General features: G+C 35.4%; 1 protein-coding gene across 10 annotated transcripts in view; it reads right to left on the bottom strand.

The window, feature by feature from the left end:
* Nucleotides 1-19,144, bottom strand: part of ULK4 (unc-51 like kinase 4) — a 229,890-nt gene that overhangs the window by 40,878 nt on the left and 169,868 nt on the right. For 8 of the 10 annotated variants that reach the window (XR_003533023.1, XM_027675600.1, XM_027675597.1 and 5 more), the window contains exon 35: nt 13,051-13,236. The exons of 1 other annotated variant lie outside the window; for it this stretch is intronic. Coding sequence is in view for 8 of the 9 variants with exons in the window: in XM_027675600.1 (XP_027531401.1) it covers nt 13,051-13,236 (186 nt within the window). In the remaining variant the exon portion in view is untranslated. Of the gene's footprint in view, nt 1-1,400; nt 1,517-13,050; nt 13,237-19,144 lie in introns of those variants that run through there. One more of the 10 variants, XM_027675604.1, reaches the window with a different exon arrangement.

Genomic DNA, 19,144 nt, shown 5'->3' with positions numbered 1-19,144 from the left:
AATGAATTTAAGGGATGGTCTTAGATCTGGAAATATTAAGTATGGACAAGTTTCCCTTGTCTTCTGGTCTTTGTCCTGCAGTTGGCATTAGGAAATGTTTGCTTGGTCTGAAATAATTTGTACTAGTCTGACAAAGTCATTTTAGCTCTGACTAATGGTAAGATACAGCATCTAAAAGAATGATTGTCCAGGGAACAATTAAGAAGAAAGAGCCCTTTGAGCCACTCAAGCGCTACAAACTTGCTTCTTTTTGTCCAATTAGTCCTTCTAGTTATATGTCCTAAGTGTCCAGACAAAACCAAGACCGTACTGAGTACCATACAAACATACAGCTTGAGACACAGAGGTGATGCTTGCACTAAGTGGTGTTCCTAGACCAGATACACGTACTTTCTGTACTTCAGGTGTGGCATCAGCTCTGGCTGGAGCACAGCCCTTTCTGCACGAGGGAACTTGCATGCTGGAGCACACTGTGTGGGTGAGCATGTCTGCACCAGCTGCCTTGCAGAGCAATGGGGTTGATGGAAGACTGAGGGGTGCAGAAGCTGCACATATAGCTGCTTTATTCGTGTGGTACCAACAGTCGTCCAGCTGTTTCATGTATGTTGGTCGGTTTTCTGCTAAAACAGAAACAGTCTTTCTGCTTTTTCAAAAACAAATTGATGGGCTATAGCATTTGTGTCTAATATGATGTTAGCATGATACTGCTAAATATTGTATTATCGAGTCTTTTGGATCAGGGTTCAAGTAAGTTCACTACTCTCACTACTAATGGGATTGTGGCTAGAAAACATCCCTAGAACATCTTATCCAATGATGACACTATGATTCATGGCGGCTTTGATGCCCCTTCTCATTCCCTACAGTCTTTCTGAATACACACAACTTTGCTGAAGCACATTCCCCACTATGGATGTTATAACATAAAAGTCCAGCTCTGATCCATTTTCTTTGCAGAAGAATGGGAGATATATCCCTGTCTGTCAGCAGGAGGAACAGAAACGTACATGAGAAATGCCACAACCTCAAACCTCTTTTCTTCCTCTCTTCTACAACAAAAAGGCCGCAAGCTGAACTCTGGTAGGTTGGGTGGGGAGCTGGACCAAAGCAGCACTACAGAGGGGACAGGCTGTCCAGAGCAGGACACAAGATTCATATCACACTTAAAATCATTATGTTCAGTAGTCTCAAAATCTGATGTTTCATTTTTTTTGGAATTACATTCAGAACTGCAGTGCTGCCAAGATATATAGATAATGTTCATCACTGCTTTATGTTTCTTACCTCTACTCATTTTGAGACATGGTTATTTTTTTCTCACATACATGTATTTAGCAGTAGTAAATTCTGCTCCTTTCATATTCCAATCCACATCCTGCCACTGTCCTCTGCACTTTGCCTTACTCCCAGATGTCTCAGGGTCACTAAATCATTGTCAGAGTGATTACATTTGCATTCTACACCCTCCTGCAAGTTCAAATCGAAGTATCATCATTTTTTAAGTTCCTGAAGTACTCTACAAGGTAAAAGTTGAATAAAACGATCTCAGCAGATTGGTGGTTGGCTGTTATTATTTTCTAGTAGAGATAGACAAATCTGGTTTGCCTCATTTCAAAGCCATTTGAACTTCATGGGTCAAAAGCTTTATTAGATCATTACTAGGTTCGTACCCCATTTAAAACACTGAGTTAAAAGACTGTCAGGCTTCCCAAATAATTTAGTCTCAAATCACAGCATCCTACTTCACCTCATTTCATTTTCTTGAATGTACAACTGAGGGAACTTAAATGGAATTAAAATCATTAAACAAAATACGTAATATCCCACAGAATTTCTGCTCCCCCATCAGTTCTTTGGTCTCTTCTTTCAATCCTTTTATAAGAGAAATAAAGGACTAGGACTTAAAGTACCCAATAATTTGGGATGCAAAATCAGACAACCTTTTGTAGGCCTGATATTCACAAATAAGTTATTAGTACTTCTAGGAAATTAAATTTCCTTAGGAATCTCTGAAACTAAATTTGGAAAATTAAGGTTTTTCAAATCCTTGCAATTTTTAAAACTTTTAGCCATTATGTAACTGGAAATACTAAAAACCAGGATAAATTATAATTTAAGGAGAAAATTTAAAAGTATTATAGAACAATTGTATAAGTCTAAGAGATGTACACACACAAGCACATAACAGTGTGCTAATGCAATTATGTGCTATTGAGATCATACACAGCTATGTAAAACTCAAGTATGAGGCTGCAAGAAGGAGAAGAAGATTTTGTTGAAACCTGTAGAGGGCAAAATGTAAAATAAGAGTTGGTGTTCTAAGATTCTTGCTCCTCCCATCTCCAACATCCATTGCCACAAAGATTTCAACTTCGTTTAAAAGAAAGAAAAATAAGTTTCAAGAAAAAAAACAGGAGCATCTGATTCAGGAACTGAATGAAGAATCAAAAACATATAAGTAGAGGTGGAAATGTAGAATAAAAGACATGTAAAGAAAAGGATCCTAACAAATATAATGGTGAAGGTGATATAGAGGCTAAAAGAGATTATAAAGTCATTAATGATTAAATAACATCACTTTCAAAATGTAATATATATTTCATCTTGGAGCTAGAATTACATGAATAAATTGCATGAGCATCTCTCTGATGTCATCAGAGCTCCTCAGTGGAGCAACAGTCCACTCGAGCAATCCTGAGGGCATATTATTTAAGTCTCAATGACAGCTGTAATTTGTTTTTCAGCAATAAGAATTTTCCTCACCAAACTAAAAGAAATACTGCTGTATTAGTAGAGTCAAGGTCTCACATAACTGACTGATATATGTCACGCAAACTACTCCCAGCCATCTCAGAGTTACGGACTTTGAAAATAAATATTGTGTGCCATTCTGTGAATACACTCCCATTCATATTGCAAATACATAAACTGTACTAATGGCTTAAAATTACAACAGGGTCCTGATCTTTATAAACCCCAATTTCCTTTATGCTTTATGTGAACCTACTGTTTTATCATGTATGCTAAAAATTACCTTTTATAGTATTTATATACTGGTAGTATTTTGAAGAAAAGCAGCAGCATGAGGATGTGTTAATATACTCAGTTCCATGGGAATTCTTTGATTGCAAAAGATTAACACAGCTTTGATTTTAACTCCAACCTCCTTTGTGTAGACCATTGCTCTAATGAAAATAAGCAACACAGAGCTACACACTAAGGACTCTGTTAAAATTTTAGGGTGACTAAATACTGCTTTACTATTAAGTTCTGCAGAGCTTTTCTGCTCTAGCACTCAGGACAAAAAGCAACATTGTGCCCAAGCTCCCCTGAGAAATTCTGCCCTTATATCTCCTCAAGCCCAATAAACGGAAAAACCTCTGCCCAGAGGACACATGGAGACACCAGCCACCAGCCCGCCTGTGCCAGCACTTTGCTAGAAACACCGGTCCCTTGCGTGAAAAGCCACAAAGGAAGCATTCAGTCAGAAGGAGCAAAGGGTATTCTACCTCAATTCTTTCTTCTTTTTTTACGTGATGAAATGGGACAATAGTAAATTGCAGTTACAAATAATGTAATTTGTTTTAATTATTAGTCTGGTGGACTCCACTGTTCAGTACACCTACTTCATATCATATATATATATATATCTCACATCCTGTATACATGGCAGATATTTATATCTACATTTTGGTTAGCAAGGGGGGTCAGATTTTTAAATAAATTTTTTTTTCTGATGCAATTCTAATATGCAGTAAGTCAATTCATTATAATTTCCAAGGATTTACAGCATTAAGATCATATTTTCATCCACAAGGTACAATATTATGAACTATGGAACATTCCATTTTGACTTTTCAATATATGCTGCGGTTATGCTCTACAGCATTCTCTTGCAATTAAGTACACCAGTCTCATTCCTTTAAAAAATAATTTTAAATCATTTGAGCTATTGGATAAAATTATATGCATCTGTTGATCCCTTTTTAACTAAAACTATATATTTCTGGAAGAACTACTCCTTTATTGATATTAAAGGATTTAGATAATCCTCTGCTCTTGAAAAGACTGAGGATTGTGTGTCAACTTCATTGCTCTTAAAATGCCCCGAAGTGGTCTAAAATAGCAAGGTGTATAAGCAGAGTAGAGTTGGTATGCAAGTAGTGAAATATTCTTATGCTGCATCATATGAACTCATCAACTAGGCATTGCATGCCAGAGAAAGCATCTGCTATGTGAAATTTAGGACAGTAATTCATGGCCCATAGAACACTGCATCACCACAAATTACATCCGATATAAATTTATAATGACGTTCATATAAAAACATTACATTTTAATAGTTTAAAGAAGTGACAGCATTGGACACTTTATAAATGTTTAACTAGTAGAGTTTTCATAATTTAGAATGTTGATGTTACATCACTCAAGATGCTGGGTTGAAACACTCTTTGAACTGGGGAATGGGGGTCAGTTTCTGGAGAAATTTACTGAAAGCCTAACCTCAATGCACAGAAATGCTATTTTTAAAAGTAAACTTGTTTCAGAACACTTACATGAATCACAGAGTCATCTGAAATTGTGCAGCACCCCATTCATAAAGCCCAGATATGGTTATCATTCCCAGGGATTAGCATGTGAGCATGGGCCCTCTGTTGGGGAAACTTAAACGTACATACTTGTTGTTAATGACCACATTAACCAACCATTAGATCCTTGGAGAAATCCAAGGAAAAATTTTAAGTATTTTGTTTTCTTTCATTGTATGTATGTTTTGACTTATGCTTCTAGAGTAATTTTCATCTTTGATCTTTCCAACTATCTCTAACTCCTTAAACACTGACTTCCTTTTGCTCTGTATGGTCATATTGCTTGGTCTCAATTGCCACAACCAGCATACCTTTGTTGTATTTATGTCATATTTTTGCTCACCATTTCCATCTGACAGACAACCTGTATCTGAAATGCCCTGTCTATTTGTGTCCTTTGCCTAATTCACATGCCTCAGAGTCCCCTATCTTCACAGCCGGATAGCCAAAAAATGTCTTCCTCTACAATATAGGCACTCCAGTTATATTCCCTGTTTATCTGCATCCACACACTGGCTATTAAAATCAAGCTCTGTTTGACCTGCAGATTTGCTCATGGCAAGATTTTTGAAAACACTAGCTTTTCAGCAGTGCTCCTGCATTATAAGATGAAGGGGGTAAGGATCTAGATGCAGTGAAACACAGTTAATGTTTGTTGGATGCCTTGTTAAAGTGCAGAAGTCGAAACTTTTTTTAATATTTTTTAATGTTTCAATAGATAGAAACATTGACAAGGAAAATAAAGGAGCACTGAAGATTAACAAAGAGGATAATCAAGACCTTTTACTCTGACTGTCCACTACTAGGTAATTTAGAAGTTAAAGGAAGATTCCCTACTGGAAAGGAATGCTCCTAACTCCTACAGTAGATTTTGTCCTGGTTGGTACTTGGTACTTAAAATTTTACTTACATGATGAAATGCAAAAGACTATTTCATCTCTAATAAACCTGTCAGCAAGGAGACTGAGTTTAAGAGAATAGATATAATGAAAAAGGGAGGTGTTGTTGAAGGGTTTGCAATGTAAGTTTGCAAAAAGTCACAGTAAACCTGCTTCTTAAACGTAACTATCTTATCTTCAATATGGACAATAAAAATCTTTCAAAGCTCTGAATTTCTGGTAACAGCTTCATATGAAGACTAAGGATTTTAAAATACTCCTGTGACCATAAGAATTTAAATTTGGAATAAAATGAAGATACTTTTGTATTAGTAATCAGGAGCAACTAATTCAACCTCCATACCGGCTTGCACAAAACTGATCATTTCCCAAGGATCTGTTTTATCCAGAATGGTCATTTTGAGTCAAATTATTTTCTATTACAGAGAGTCATTTCCAGGCCATTCCTTGATCCTGTTTTGAATACAGGAAACAAGCTGGATTGTTCTCTGGAGCAAGAAATTACTTTTTACTATGCTTGGATTGAGATTATCACAATGAGGTCCTGGTCTACAGGACTAATGAAATTCAGTTATAATATTAATGAAAGCAGCACCGACATCTCATATGCTCCCATTAAGGCTACAGAACATGGAAATATGTGCAACCTAGTATTAACATTCAAGCTGAGAGAAGATTTTTAATAATTCAATCCTATTTGATCGGTATTGATAGATTCTCTTAAGCAAAATGTTATCTGAGGACCATGATTAGTGTTCTGTTTTTACCACACATTATATGAAGCCTAGTGTTTTTAACAGAATAGGCTTTTGGACTCCAGTGATCAGCTGCAAAAAGTATGTCAGCTTAGATCCAATTGAAATAAAATTTTAATTCTCATAGTCGTTAAGAGTTTCTTGGCACTTTGAGTTAGGAACATTCCAAGTCACCTACAAAAAAGAGAATACACTGTATTTGCAGTTACAGGTAGACAAGGATAAAAATTATACCACATAAATTATTATTATACTAATAGCCCTACCTTTCACCATCCCAGCCTTCTCAGCCACAGGACTGGTTTATTCTACAACTCATTTGAAGCAGCAAATATAGTCAGAGAAGTACAAAATTCACACAGCAGAAATTTTGCTGCCTGACTCAAGCAGAAATAAGTGATCCTATAAGCCTGGACAATCTTATAGAGATTTAAATATTTGCTCTTTCTATGAGAAGAAATAAGCAGAGCCTTCCTGTACTATCTAGTGCTTTGGGTAAAAAAATTAGCAAAGTTTTCTGCAATCTTTTATCAGCTACAGAACTTCTGGACAGGATCAAAAGTGACAAGATGAAGAAAGATAAGAACTCCAGGGACTGCATTGGTGACTAAGACCTACCCATGAATACTCATTCTGTTTCATTTCATAAGACAGAAGGATATACACTGGAAAAAAACCCATCAGTATATAAGTTTTGAACACTGCATTTAAGAATTTTGGCCAACCGAAAGAAGGATGTTGTAGAAATCATAAAGGTAAATTAAAAGGAAGGCTAATCAGGAATGGAGGCCTATTAAAATTCTTTCACTGCTCTAACCAAGTGTGTAAATCTAAATACCAAAATATTCTTCCCTCTCCTCCAGTAGAAATCATAGAATGCAAATGCCCAAAATGAGAAAGTCAAGGACAGTGCTAACATGTTGTACTACTACTCAGCATCCTGAAAACACTCCACAAGTAACACAAAGTATAAATGTGTTTGAAGTCAGCCCTTCACAAGGTACATAAGCCAGGCACATAGGCAAAACATGCACATGCCTCTAAGGTGAAACAGTATCTAACAATTTCAGATTAAAAATAAAAATTCTTATCAGACCTACAATGAAAATTTGTGTCTGGGATTTCAATACATGGAATCTAACTAGTCAAAGTAAAATTAACCATGTATACTACTATAAAGAATGTCATGGGATCTCAAATTTTAATAATCTCCAGCATCACTCTCACATCTGGATATCCTAACTATTACCAGACATACAAATAACATTTTCATGCAGTACTTTAAAAAAGTGTTTTTTGAAAAGCTATGTTATTCTTAATATCAAGTATATAATTCTAAATTAAATAACCTATATCTAGGACTTGGTATTGTTCATTGAACGTGTGACAAGAAATTGAAATATTATTAAGTTTTGATTACATAAAAATCACTCTTCTATTAATTAGACTTTTCTTTCTTAGTGCTACTGAAAATGCTTTATTAATCTTAAAAAAAATCTTCCATCAAGTTTTAATGATGAAAGCAAAATATTTCATTTCCACGTGCACTTGGTAGAGCCAGTATGACATCATAAACTAAACATGAATTTCAAAACACAGCTTCAAAAAAATTAATCCAAATTACTCAGATAAATTAATCAATATCGGTTCAATTTCTGTTCAGTAACCAAAAAAGTGCTCCAAAGAGGCTCTGCCACGAGAAAACTATGCCCACCAAACAATGAATTTCTTTATATTCCACTCTACTAGTTCTATTTAAATATTGTTTATTTGTTGTTTAAATTGTATTAGAGGCTATTCCCCCACACTGCTTGCTTCCCCTCTGTCAGGGTATGGCAGGGCCTGGAAGTGCTGCCAAGTCACAGCGGGCATTGGAAGCTTCCCCATCTTTCATCTCTGGAGACTCTCTCCAATTTCATTAAAACTGTAAAAAAACCACTGTCTGAGTGTGCAGAGGGAGCTTCCCTACACAGCAGGAAGGGTGAAGATGCATTATCCTTACCATGTATTTGTTTCAAAGGATTTTGAGTAACTCGTCCTGTTATGATGTGTATAATGTATCTTAATGATGATTAGCTTTTTCCTCTTTGGGGGATCTCAAGTTGTTTATATCTAATGAAATGCTCCATCTTTATATATGTACACACACACACACATATATATACACATATACATATATACATATGTAAAATAATGTCTTAGGGACTTTATTCTCATAGACTGAAGCCAACAAAAGATGGTCTATAAAGAAGGAATGCAGGCTTGCTAACAACTTGAAAGTAAGAGATTAACACTAATGAAGGACAGAAATTGTTCCTATAAGAGTCACCTGAATTTTAAAAACATATATAATTTAACCCACAAGTGAATATTGTGTTCACAGTTTCACAAATAAATATTATAAAATTATTCCTTAGAGCAATGGAATATTATGGATTACCTTGGTAATTAATGAAATTGATTAAAGGGTCTTAAAAGATTCAGATCATGAGAAAGATGCATAAGCAGTTTTTCTGCACTTAGTTTGAGATTATTTGACTGCTGTGCTCCCTTGGCAGGAGATGTGCCAACAGGTTTGTAAGACCATGGGAAAACAGACTCCTGTAGGAATTGCCACACAAGCACCTCCTTGTGGCACTGAATCCTGGGATCTGAAGCTGTAAAAGGGATGCTATCTGAAAATCTCTTGAGATTTTGCTTCACCTTCTTTGAGGGAAGCTCCCTATAGATGTACTTGTGAAAATCTACTGAGAAGAAAACCTCCAGCAAGAAGTTTGACTTATCAGGGGATTGCAGAACTGCTACCCTAAATCAAACATTTGTGCTACTTGGACTGTGTATCTCTCCAAGCTCTAAATGTCTTCATAATGCATGATCAGGGATTAATATAACAAGGATCTAATCTGGGAACTATAGCAGTAAAAATATATACATATATTTTTATATACAAACACACAGCTGTCTATTCAAGAGATGCAAATGGAGCATGGCTCTGCATAAAACTGAGGATGATATCATTATTAATCTACATGACAGAAACACTTAGGGACATGTGAATTTAAGGATATTTTAGACATAGTGATCAGTTGTTCCTCAGGCTTTGGCTCATTTGAAACAGGGTAGTAAATCTGCCTGCAGGTACACAGTGATGGCATTGCTGTGGTTCAGATTGGCAGGGAAATCAAATTAGAGTTCAATAGTCCTACAATGAAATTAATGAATGTTATGGAACTTTGCCACAGCTCAAATACTATCATTCCAGCCTTAACGTTTTTACTACACAGCCTAATATGATTTGAGAAATCCTTATACATGTCCCCCCAGGGTATATGACATGCAGATGACATCCAAAATGTTTTATTTGCTCACAAATAAAGGATGAACAACTTTTTGACAGTTATGATACATAAATTAGTGAAAATGAGATTCTGAAAAAACAATCAGAAGAAAAAAGTTGTGATTTAGGTAGAACTCAATATCCTTTATGAGCAGTACTTAAGGGAAAAGTCACAGAACAAAAGTTCCCTCTCCACAGTGAGTGCAGAATTGCAGGTTAAAGCCTGATTTTTACTCATTTTTCTCAGAGGAATTTTTCCTTTATTATATGGAAATAAAAAAGAGTGTTCTCTTGTTTTGAAAGCTGAAATATTTTATTTGTGAGTACCACGCTGTAATCCCACAATGATACTGTGCCCAGTGGAAAGATATTAGCTAGTTCTATTAAAAAATGCCTTTATATTACATACTAGATGATAAATTGAGATGGCAGGTAGATTTTTTCCTCTGGGGAAAAAAAGAAATTTAAAACTCTTCAGTAAAGGAGGCAAACCCCGAACTATTTGCTTCCCAAATGAAAATTTCTTCTGCTTCACAAAGAAATACTTTAATCTAGATAATTTACTGGACTGTAATAAGATGCACTATATATTCACAGAAGAGATGGATAAGATAGTGATTTCCAGGACAAGTGGCAGAAGAGGCTTCCAGAACAACAAAAATTAGAGAAGATCACTCTCTGATGTCACTGACCAGTTACAAAAATGCTGCTAAAAAAGATAAAGTATTTCTGAATAGCAGTATTGTCTAACCCAAGTTGAAGCAACCAGAACAAGAGAGTTAGTAGAAGGGATGAAGGAAAAAAATCACCAACCAAAACAACCCCCTAAAAACCCTCAAACCATGTTCCTTTGATTCAATAATTTTATTCAGTTTCTGCCCATTATATCAATGTCAGCGAGAGAACATTCTTGAAAAAGACTGGTTAACCTGGGCTTGACAGAGCCAAAAGCCTTGAAAGCTAAAAGGTAATTATAAACAAACCAGAAAGAAGAAAGTCAGTGCTGCCTCTTTAAAGCTTTAAAGATCTTTACTTACACAGCTATAAAAGTTAGCTCAAAGCATATTTTTTATGGTTTTCACTCCTGATGATTTCTTTTTAAAGGAAAATAAAGCCCATTAAAAGGGTTGCTCATAGCGATTCCGTTAGTAAGCCTGTACAAAATCTGGCCTATATCTTTATTTCTGTTTAACAAACGAATGCAAAAGAAATTGCAGGAAAACAATCAGTGAAGAAAGTGTTGGAAGTGGTTTATATTGCTCTTAAGTCAATTTGCTGGTCAAATTTGACAGCAACCTTTAAAAAACCCAAACAAAAACAAACTCAAAACAAATCTCCAATGTTTTGCAAAAAAAACCCTTCCACCCACTGGAGATACAACCCAATGGATTAATACTATTAAATTATAGCAGCACATAGGTATCACTTTCCATTTCATCAAGGTAAGGTCATCTTGGACATCAACAAATTCTCTGGAATGCTTTAAAATGAAGACTCTGAAATTGAGACATCTGTCTGCATTGGCTCACTGGGGTCATGTGAAACCAATCATACTGCTATGCCTTTTCCTTCTTTCCAGCAACACATGCTATAAAGGCATGTACAGCATAAGTACATGGAGTTCTTTTTGTACATTCCTATCTTACCAAAGCAATACCTGCGCCCGCACTAGTGAAGTTAATGTTACCACGAATTGAAAAGATGCTCTGTATAAGCACTGATCAGCAACAATGCAAACTGGTGCATTTACTGATCCCTCTACTAAAATATTGCTCAGATACTAAAAAAGAAGAACAGTGCTCTACACTTCAAATTCAGCTGATGTGGGCTGAATCCTTCTTAAATAGATATAACTATATTTTAATGTCTTTCGTGATTATGACAATTTTGACAAGATAATCATCTCCTCTGAACAGGACTTTCTAAGGTTTAGAGAAATAACATAAGATTTATTAAATAATCTGTCAAATTATCTATGAACCCTGCTTTCAAAAAAAATGCTATGATCTCATTAAAATAATTACAGAAAATCTATGCCTGATATTATAAATAACAAGTACCAGGTATACAAAGAAGAGTACAGGAACTAAAAGTACAGGAACTTGCAGGATTCAAAAGGTGATAGCATTGCTTTGTTCTCCTTAGATAGTAAACAGAAGTTTCCATGTTAAATATCCTGCACTCTAGGTCAACTTTTGAACAACAGTCTTCAAAATGGAGAGAAAGGAACAAGTCTGTACCTATGGTAAAATTAAATAATGTAGATATGTATATTGCAGCCTCATTTCTCTTTTCTTTCTTCACACTTCATTGCCTCTTTTCTCATACTGCTTTTGCGGAAAAGCAAAAACTAGTTCCAAACAGCACAACAATTACTCAGAAAAAGAAGCAGAGGTACAAGCTAAAATCAGAGGAAGTGTCTTTAAAATTCTAAACATCATATCAATTTGAATTTTATATATACAGGCTTCTTTTACAGCAAGACAGAACTGGGAAAAACAGTTTACTTTCCTGAAATATAAGTACAGTAGGCAAGAGACAAAGGACTAGAACAGCTCTGAATTCTCTATGAGGGTTGCTTCCTCTTAACTCCTGCTGCCATTGATTACGGCTTACAATTATGACTACTCTAGTAGTCAGCACTGCACTTACAAAATTCAAGTACCTTCTGCCTCTTACACTGGGGAAGCTACCCTCATTTGATTGATAACTCCTGCTTTTGGAGAGTAAAGGGTGAAGTACTCAACCAACAAGGCTGGTGACAATGCAGGCAAAGCCTGTCATCAAGATGCTTTAAGATAAAACCCCCACAGTATTATCTGAGACAAAGCTACAGATTTTGAAGGTTTTCCACCTAAGCTACCTGAAAGACACAGTGCTGTTGTGATGCCACCATGTTGGAGCACGACAGAACTGATGCTCCTAACTGTGAATAACCTCACCAGAATAAGCCCCTGCATGATTCCCGCTGACTGGAGTTCTACATCACAACCACTCCAGCAGAAGTGGTCTCTCTCACTCAGTGAGAATGAGGACTCAACAGTCCACGCACAAAACTATTCCAAGTGTAAAATGGCATTTTATTCACCATAAAATCAACTACTGTGTTTCTGAACAGCTATTTAATGCTACCAGGTTAGTTCTTTCAGAAGACATTCATAAAATTGTTCCAATGCTTCATAGAGGTGGATTACTAAACAACTATATAAATAGCATGAGTTATTTAAATAGTTGAATGGTTAACTGAAATAGGAGAATTCCAACAATCACGTAGCAAGAGGTTTTAAGTGTAGAAGGCTATCTTCTCCAGAGAAGTGAAATTTAAAAACATGAAAATCAACTTCACATATTTTGTTTCAAACTTCTTTTAAAATATTTTTTCCTTTAAGAGGAAAAAACCAGCCAAAAAAATGATCCAGCAATATAAAAAAACCCATGCAGACTTTGAAAAAGTTTAGATGTCAACTCACCAGTCTCTTTACAATTCTCAACAAAAGCTTCAGTTCTCGTGTATCTTTTTTGGACTTCAGTACTTCAGCAAAGCTGTCCATGTTTTCTGGAGACATACTCTCCTGATTGTTCCCTCCATATAGCTGAACCAGCAATGATAAGCACTGTGAAGCACTCACAAATATTTCAGTATCTTCACTGGGAAGCTAAAAATGAACAAAAAATGAACAAACAAAAATCAAATTCCAATTTCAGAAAAATTGCATATCACTGGGGATTTGGAAGAGTATTAACATTTGCATTGTGCCAGGAAAGAATCATTTGTGGTTGACTGACTCAGAATTCCATTAAACTAAGCTTAATAAAGTGATAAAAATATAATTAAAATATACCTGTTCTTAAGCAGCAGCATAACAATGTCTCCATTATGATTCTGTCAAATAACCTATCTATATCAACATCACAACAGCACTGGAAATGTTGCTCTCAACTATTTTATTCTGCTTTAAACAGAAGTAGGAATAGCAGAAAGTATCATTATAGTCATGATGTCTAATCTTTGACATCATGCACACCATAAAATTTCACTTAATTATTTCTAAATCAAGCCTATGGCTTCTGGTTGAGGTAGAACACAGGCTATCTAGTTCTTTAATGGATCTTAAGTAGTCACATTAGGAGGTACATTTTGAAGACTTTAAATGTTTTCCTAAATTCCAGCTTTTCTGCACTCCTCTGAAGATCAGACACTGCAGGCCCTAGCAATGGGATGGAAAATTCTTTCCTGGGAAGCAAAATTACAGAAGAGATTTAGGGACATGACTAGTAATCATCTTTAAATGAGCTTCTGATAGTATGACACTGCTATCAAAATGATTTATATCTTTTTTGAAAGTACAATCTGGAAATAACAAGTAGAGATATTGCATTATATTATATTATGTCTTTATTTGGCACTGACAATGACATTTTGGAACCACAACAGGAATGCAATGCCTAGTTTCAGCATAGAGAGTTCACAAAAGCTAGTGAAAAAAATCATAGAGGTTCCTTGGGAAGAGGCAAGAAGATGATAGACTGGAAAACAACAGTAAAGGACTGAAAGAATTCAATGTCTATAGAATATCAAAGGGAAGGTTAAAGGGCATTTGATCATATCCTCTCAGTTACGTGTGAGAAAAAGCAGGTTGTGGATAGGTTAATGCCTTTACCTGAAAAAAGACTGGTAAGAGATGACAGCTCAAAACTTTAGACAAAGCAATTCAGATTAGAAGGAAGACAATACTTTGATTTCCTTTTTTTCTTTCTCTCTTTAATTAAGGTGATTAACCACTGAAACAACTTTCTTAGAACTGTGACAGATTCTCCATCAAAGGCAACTCAAATATCACAAAACCTCCTTTTTTTCCTAAAAAAAATAACAAACCTATTTACTATAATGAGGAATTAATTTAGGAAAGTCCTGTTTTACGTTATACACAACCCTCAACTGAATGATTTCAATGGCTTTTTCTCATCTTTTAGTCTATGACCTGAACAAAATGTATTGGCAGTGGTCTTAAACCAATTAGGTACAGAAGTGTAAAAACACCTTATCACTCCCACTCATTTTTTTAATTCCAAAAGTACTATTTACATACAAAGAAGCTAGATTAAAGTACAATTAACAGACTATCCTTACTGACAATAAAAGGAAACAATTTATATAATCTGTCCAACAACTTATATAATATGCCCAACCATTTCAATAATGATTACTTATTTAATATGCAGTACGAATTTCCTAAGTTTTTTCATTTTAAGAAAAACTCATCCAGTTACTTTAAAGCAATCTGAACATACCATCAGACATACACCCCTCAAATATTCAAGCAGCAATTCTCCAGGGATCTGCATGCAAATACAATCCTGTTTTCCACTAGCTTAATAGAGTTGGCTGTTTAAAACAGACTGAACTGAGATGTAATCTCTGAATACATAGCCCCAAGACATATCACATTCTATTTGACCTAATACTGTGCAAGTGACAGGACCACAGCAGTTATTTCTTCCTCAGTTTTGCTGTATGGTTTTTCTTCATTCCAATCTAAATGCCACCTATTTGATTATTTCCTTTCCAACATTCAGAATTATCTAATAGGATCATCAACATAATTAGCAAGGCCAAAAAACAGGAAAAGCTAAAAATAGTAACAAGCCTTACAGTTTCATTTGTGTCTTGACTCTTTATTAAATTTAAAAAAAATCTACTGATCTCATTTTGGGCTTTGAGCCGACTTGTATTTCCATCACTGAAATAAAAGTGCCATTAGATAAAGGAAGGACAAATTAAACTACTTTAATGTATGTCTCTCACACCTTTTAAAAGCAGCATTTCAACTTTCAGTTTGTTACTAAATCACCGTAGACAGGTATATCAACCACTCCCTGAAGAAAACCATTGTAAAAGGACTAATATTTGATTTTCCAATATTGTTTGTTGGCTAACCAAATATAAAAAATGAAAAATGAGTGGAAATCTTGGACAGATACATTCTTGCCTGGGTATTGCAGTGGAGTTCCCTGGGTTCCACAAGCAAAAAAATACCACGTTTAGTCAGTAATCACAACAGACATATTTCAAAGTGAGACTGTTCCCAAGCTCTTTTCCTGAGATATTCACTAAATATCAAAGGAGTGGAAAGGTGTCAGTCTCAGTAGAGGACTGCCCCTACAACAAATTCGTGTGAAGAAACACGTAAAGCACCATGAACCTTAGAGGTTCTTCCCAACAGCAGAAGGGTACATGACTGTCAAGGAAGCAAATAAGCAAGTCCATCTGGTTAGTGTTACTCCCAAAGGAGACTGATTTCAGCAGGAAACCCCAGGTAGTGAGGGAGTGGAACACTACAACAGGTAAGAAGGAGCTGTGCTTGGGTGCATGGCTTTGCTTGTCTTCTCCTAGGGCGCACCATTTATCATTGTTGTTGTTGTTTTTATTTTTTCCCCAACAAGAGAGAGGAAGACCCTTTCCATCTAATGAAAGGAAACTTTCCATCCAATGTGTCTTGGCATCATATAGACTTGCTCTTCATGGGGTATCAGGCTTTCAGTGACCATTTTCCAAGTATCACTCCAGGGTTTCCAATACTTGCCAACCATGACATCGCACTATTCAATCACAAATGTCAATGAAATCCTTCATCCTCTGTTGTACTTCAGGCTCTTTGACTTCCCCAGGGTCCCTTTGAGCTTGGCATTACCTGGACTTTGGGGAGCAAGTTGCTGTTATCCTGGAAAAATTCAGGGTAAAACAATAGTAGCATAGGGTCTTGTATGAAGAGAAAACTAAGTTTGGAATAGGAAAGACCATATTTACTCTGGAGAGAATAAGATCATTTGCTTTCAGTCTAACTCATCAATAATTAAGGTGTAAGAGGAACTCTCAGCAATGTCCCTATTTAAGTATGCCTGCATCAGCATTTTTCTCTGTAACTCTACTGACAAGTAGTGATTTAGATGTCAAAAGTCGTAAGCTGGTAACCTGAAATTTAGCACTGGCTGCCAGGCAGTGTTAGCACTGGCTATAAAGAGTACAGGATCTGAAGAAAATTATTGGTATAAAACAAAAGCAATGACTGAAAATATAATAAATATCTGAAAATATAGAAAACCAAGGAATGAAAAATTCAGCTTTCAGGTAAATAATATCTCATGTTTAATAAGAACAGCACAGACAGAATCATGTTGCTCAACAATGAATATAGGTGGATGGTTCAGCTCTTAAATGGCTGAAACAGCATGCTGATTATTTTTCTAATCATAATTCAATTCGGTATGAAGTACATTTCTTTCAAACACATTTACAGTTTTTCATGACAGCAGATACTTATGTTTTTGTTCTTTCAGGGGAGGAGAAACCCATGAAAAAAATAAACTAGAGTTCTATCACTTTAAGAAAATATCTGACCCTTAATATTTCATATTTACTTGAAAAAAGTCTAGTGGCCTTTCATTACTTTTTGCTTTATCAGTCTTAGAGGGGATTATGGATTCAGCCCTTCAGCAAGGTAGAAATGTTAGTAGTACTTCTCCTTGCAGCTGTTATTATTCTGGGCTAATGTATAGCTTGAAGACAATCTAGCACATTAAAATAAATTACTGAACAGCTAAGGTCATAAATTTTGCCATTCTTTAACTCAAAACTGTAGATCTATTTTTCATTTATTTTAAAATAACACTGCATGACAAGACTTTTGTGCTATGAAGACAATGTATTACTCTACTTAATTTTTATGGCCATGTTATAACTTCCTTTAAAAGAGCTTATAAGACAAAATTCACTTCTCTTCCTTTCTAGTTTGAACCTTCTCTGTGTATTTTAATGTGTTGAAGAGCAGGAAGTTTCTTGTTATTGCATGTCTGTATTTCTGCAGTCTGTTCTCAAAAATTCCATCATTTTGAACTGAGTTGCAGTGTGTTCATGAATTGCAAACTGCTGCAAGAAACGTGTGATCATTTGAGCTGAAGTGGCAGCTTTCACACTGTTGGAGTTGTTACAGCATCTAATTTTAGAGTTACAATGAAATTGTCTGGGTCACCCGGAGGGGACACTATTTCAGTGCATTAATGAGGTTATACACATAGAAGTTTATTACGATAAGAGATAGATACCCATTAGATCACTGATGTGATTACAGAGTGTGCTGTAAAGGAAGTACCATTGAGATCTATAGGGAAGATGATTTTGCAAACATTGAACAAAATGTAAAAGTAAAACATCACTATTAATCTGCTAGCTTTACTATGCTATTCTTATTAGTAAATATGCACAGGTTTAAATTAAAAAGTAAGATATTATATTTTGACTTAGGGCAAAATTGCCATTCTCCTACCTAGGGGAAAATATTTAAAAAAAATACATATATGTATTTTCAGTTCATTTTAATCTGGCCTAATTGTTGAGAAAGTAAATCCTCAATCTGAAATTCTGTGCATGACACAACATATTCTTATTTCCTCTGGTGTGTTTGTTTGGGGTTTTTTTGGTTTTTTAGGGTAGCTCTGTATAAGAGAATTCTTCAAATATAATTCCAGGTAACATTTAAAATACAATAACAGCAATACATTATACAATACAGGAAATAAACATATATATCTCCACTCTGATCATGGAACAGTCTGTATTACTAAGAAATGTGAAAGAAAATTCTATAGTCTCCAGGGTTATCATTCTTCTGCAGTCATTTTCATTATTGGATGGCAAATACCTTCATGTGCTCTGAAAACGAATTCTGGGCACAGCCTTAGAATCAGGGCAATATGGAAACAGAAAGGACCTAGAAGAGATCATCTCATTCATCCATGTGCACTGAGGTTTCATATTTGTCCTGTTCCCATTTGCACATGATTAGCTGGACTTCCAACAGTAACATACAGAGCACAGTAAGCAGCTGCAAATTTTACTAGTAATATAGTGATGAAGAAGCCTACCACCAGAAATCAAGAAACGTTCTCTCTCAGCAGTCTGGTAGGCTGCAGAAAAGACTGGAAGACCTACACCTAGGAACTAAATCTGGGACCTACAGAAAACGAAACTCCTTTTTATAGGTACTGGCAGGTTTCTGAAAGTTTCTGAAAACTCACACTGAGGTGATTTCAAAAGTAAGTAAACATTATTTTTTTTTCTGTATAATGGGTACATAAAAAATTAGAAGGTGTTTCGTATCTTGTATAATTGCTGCAAGTTTCAGTATAATATTCAAATTACATTTATGTTAAGCGGAGGAACATTACCCAGCAAAGGTAAGTGTAATTAACTTTTAAACACAAAACTGCCAAGCAGAAGACTAAATGCTCAATTTATTTTCCTCTTATTGATCAATTAAGAGTATAATGATCATGGGATTAAATATTGAATTCCCCATATTTGCAGTGTTTTCTGCATGATAGGATTTGTAATTATTTCTTCTTTTGCATTCTTAAAACCCTGAAGTTTCATTTACATGCAATCTAGGTTTCCTATACTTGCTTTGCTACGCCTTTAGTGATAGACTAAATCACAACTACAGAAGGGAAAAATTGATTCTAAGTGTTTGACATTTTCAAGTTTAACTCACATTGATTTTTTGAGAG

This window comes from Neopelma chrysocephalum, unplaced genomic scaffold (assembly GCF_003984885.1).
Source record: "Neopelma chrysocephalum unplaced genomic scaffold, ASM398488v2 Primary Assembly neopelma1_26, whole genome shotgun sequence".
Lineage (NCBI taxonomy): Eukaryota > Metazoa > Chordata > Aves > Passeriformes > Pipridae > Neopelma > Neopelma chrysocephalum.
Note: the sequence above shows the minus strand (reverse complement) of the source record. Positions and strands in the feature narration are given on the sequence as shown.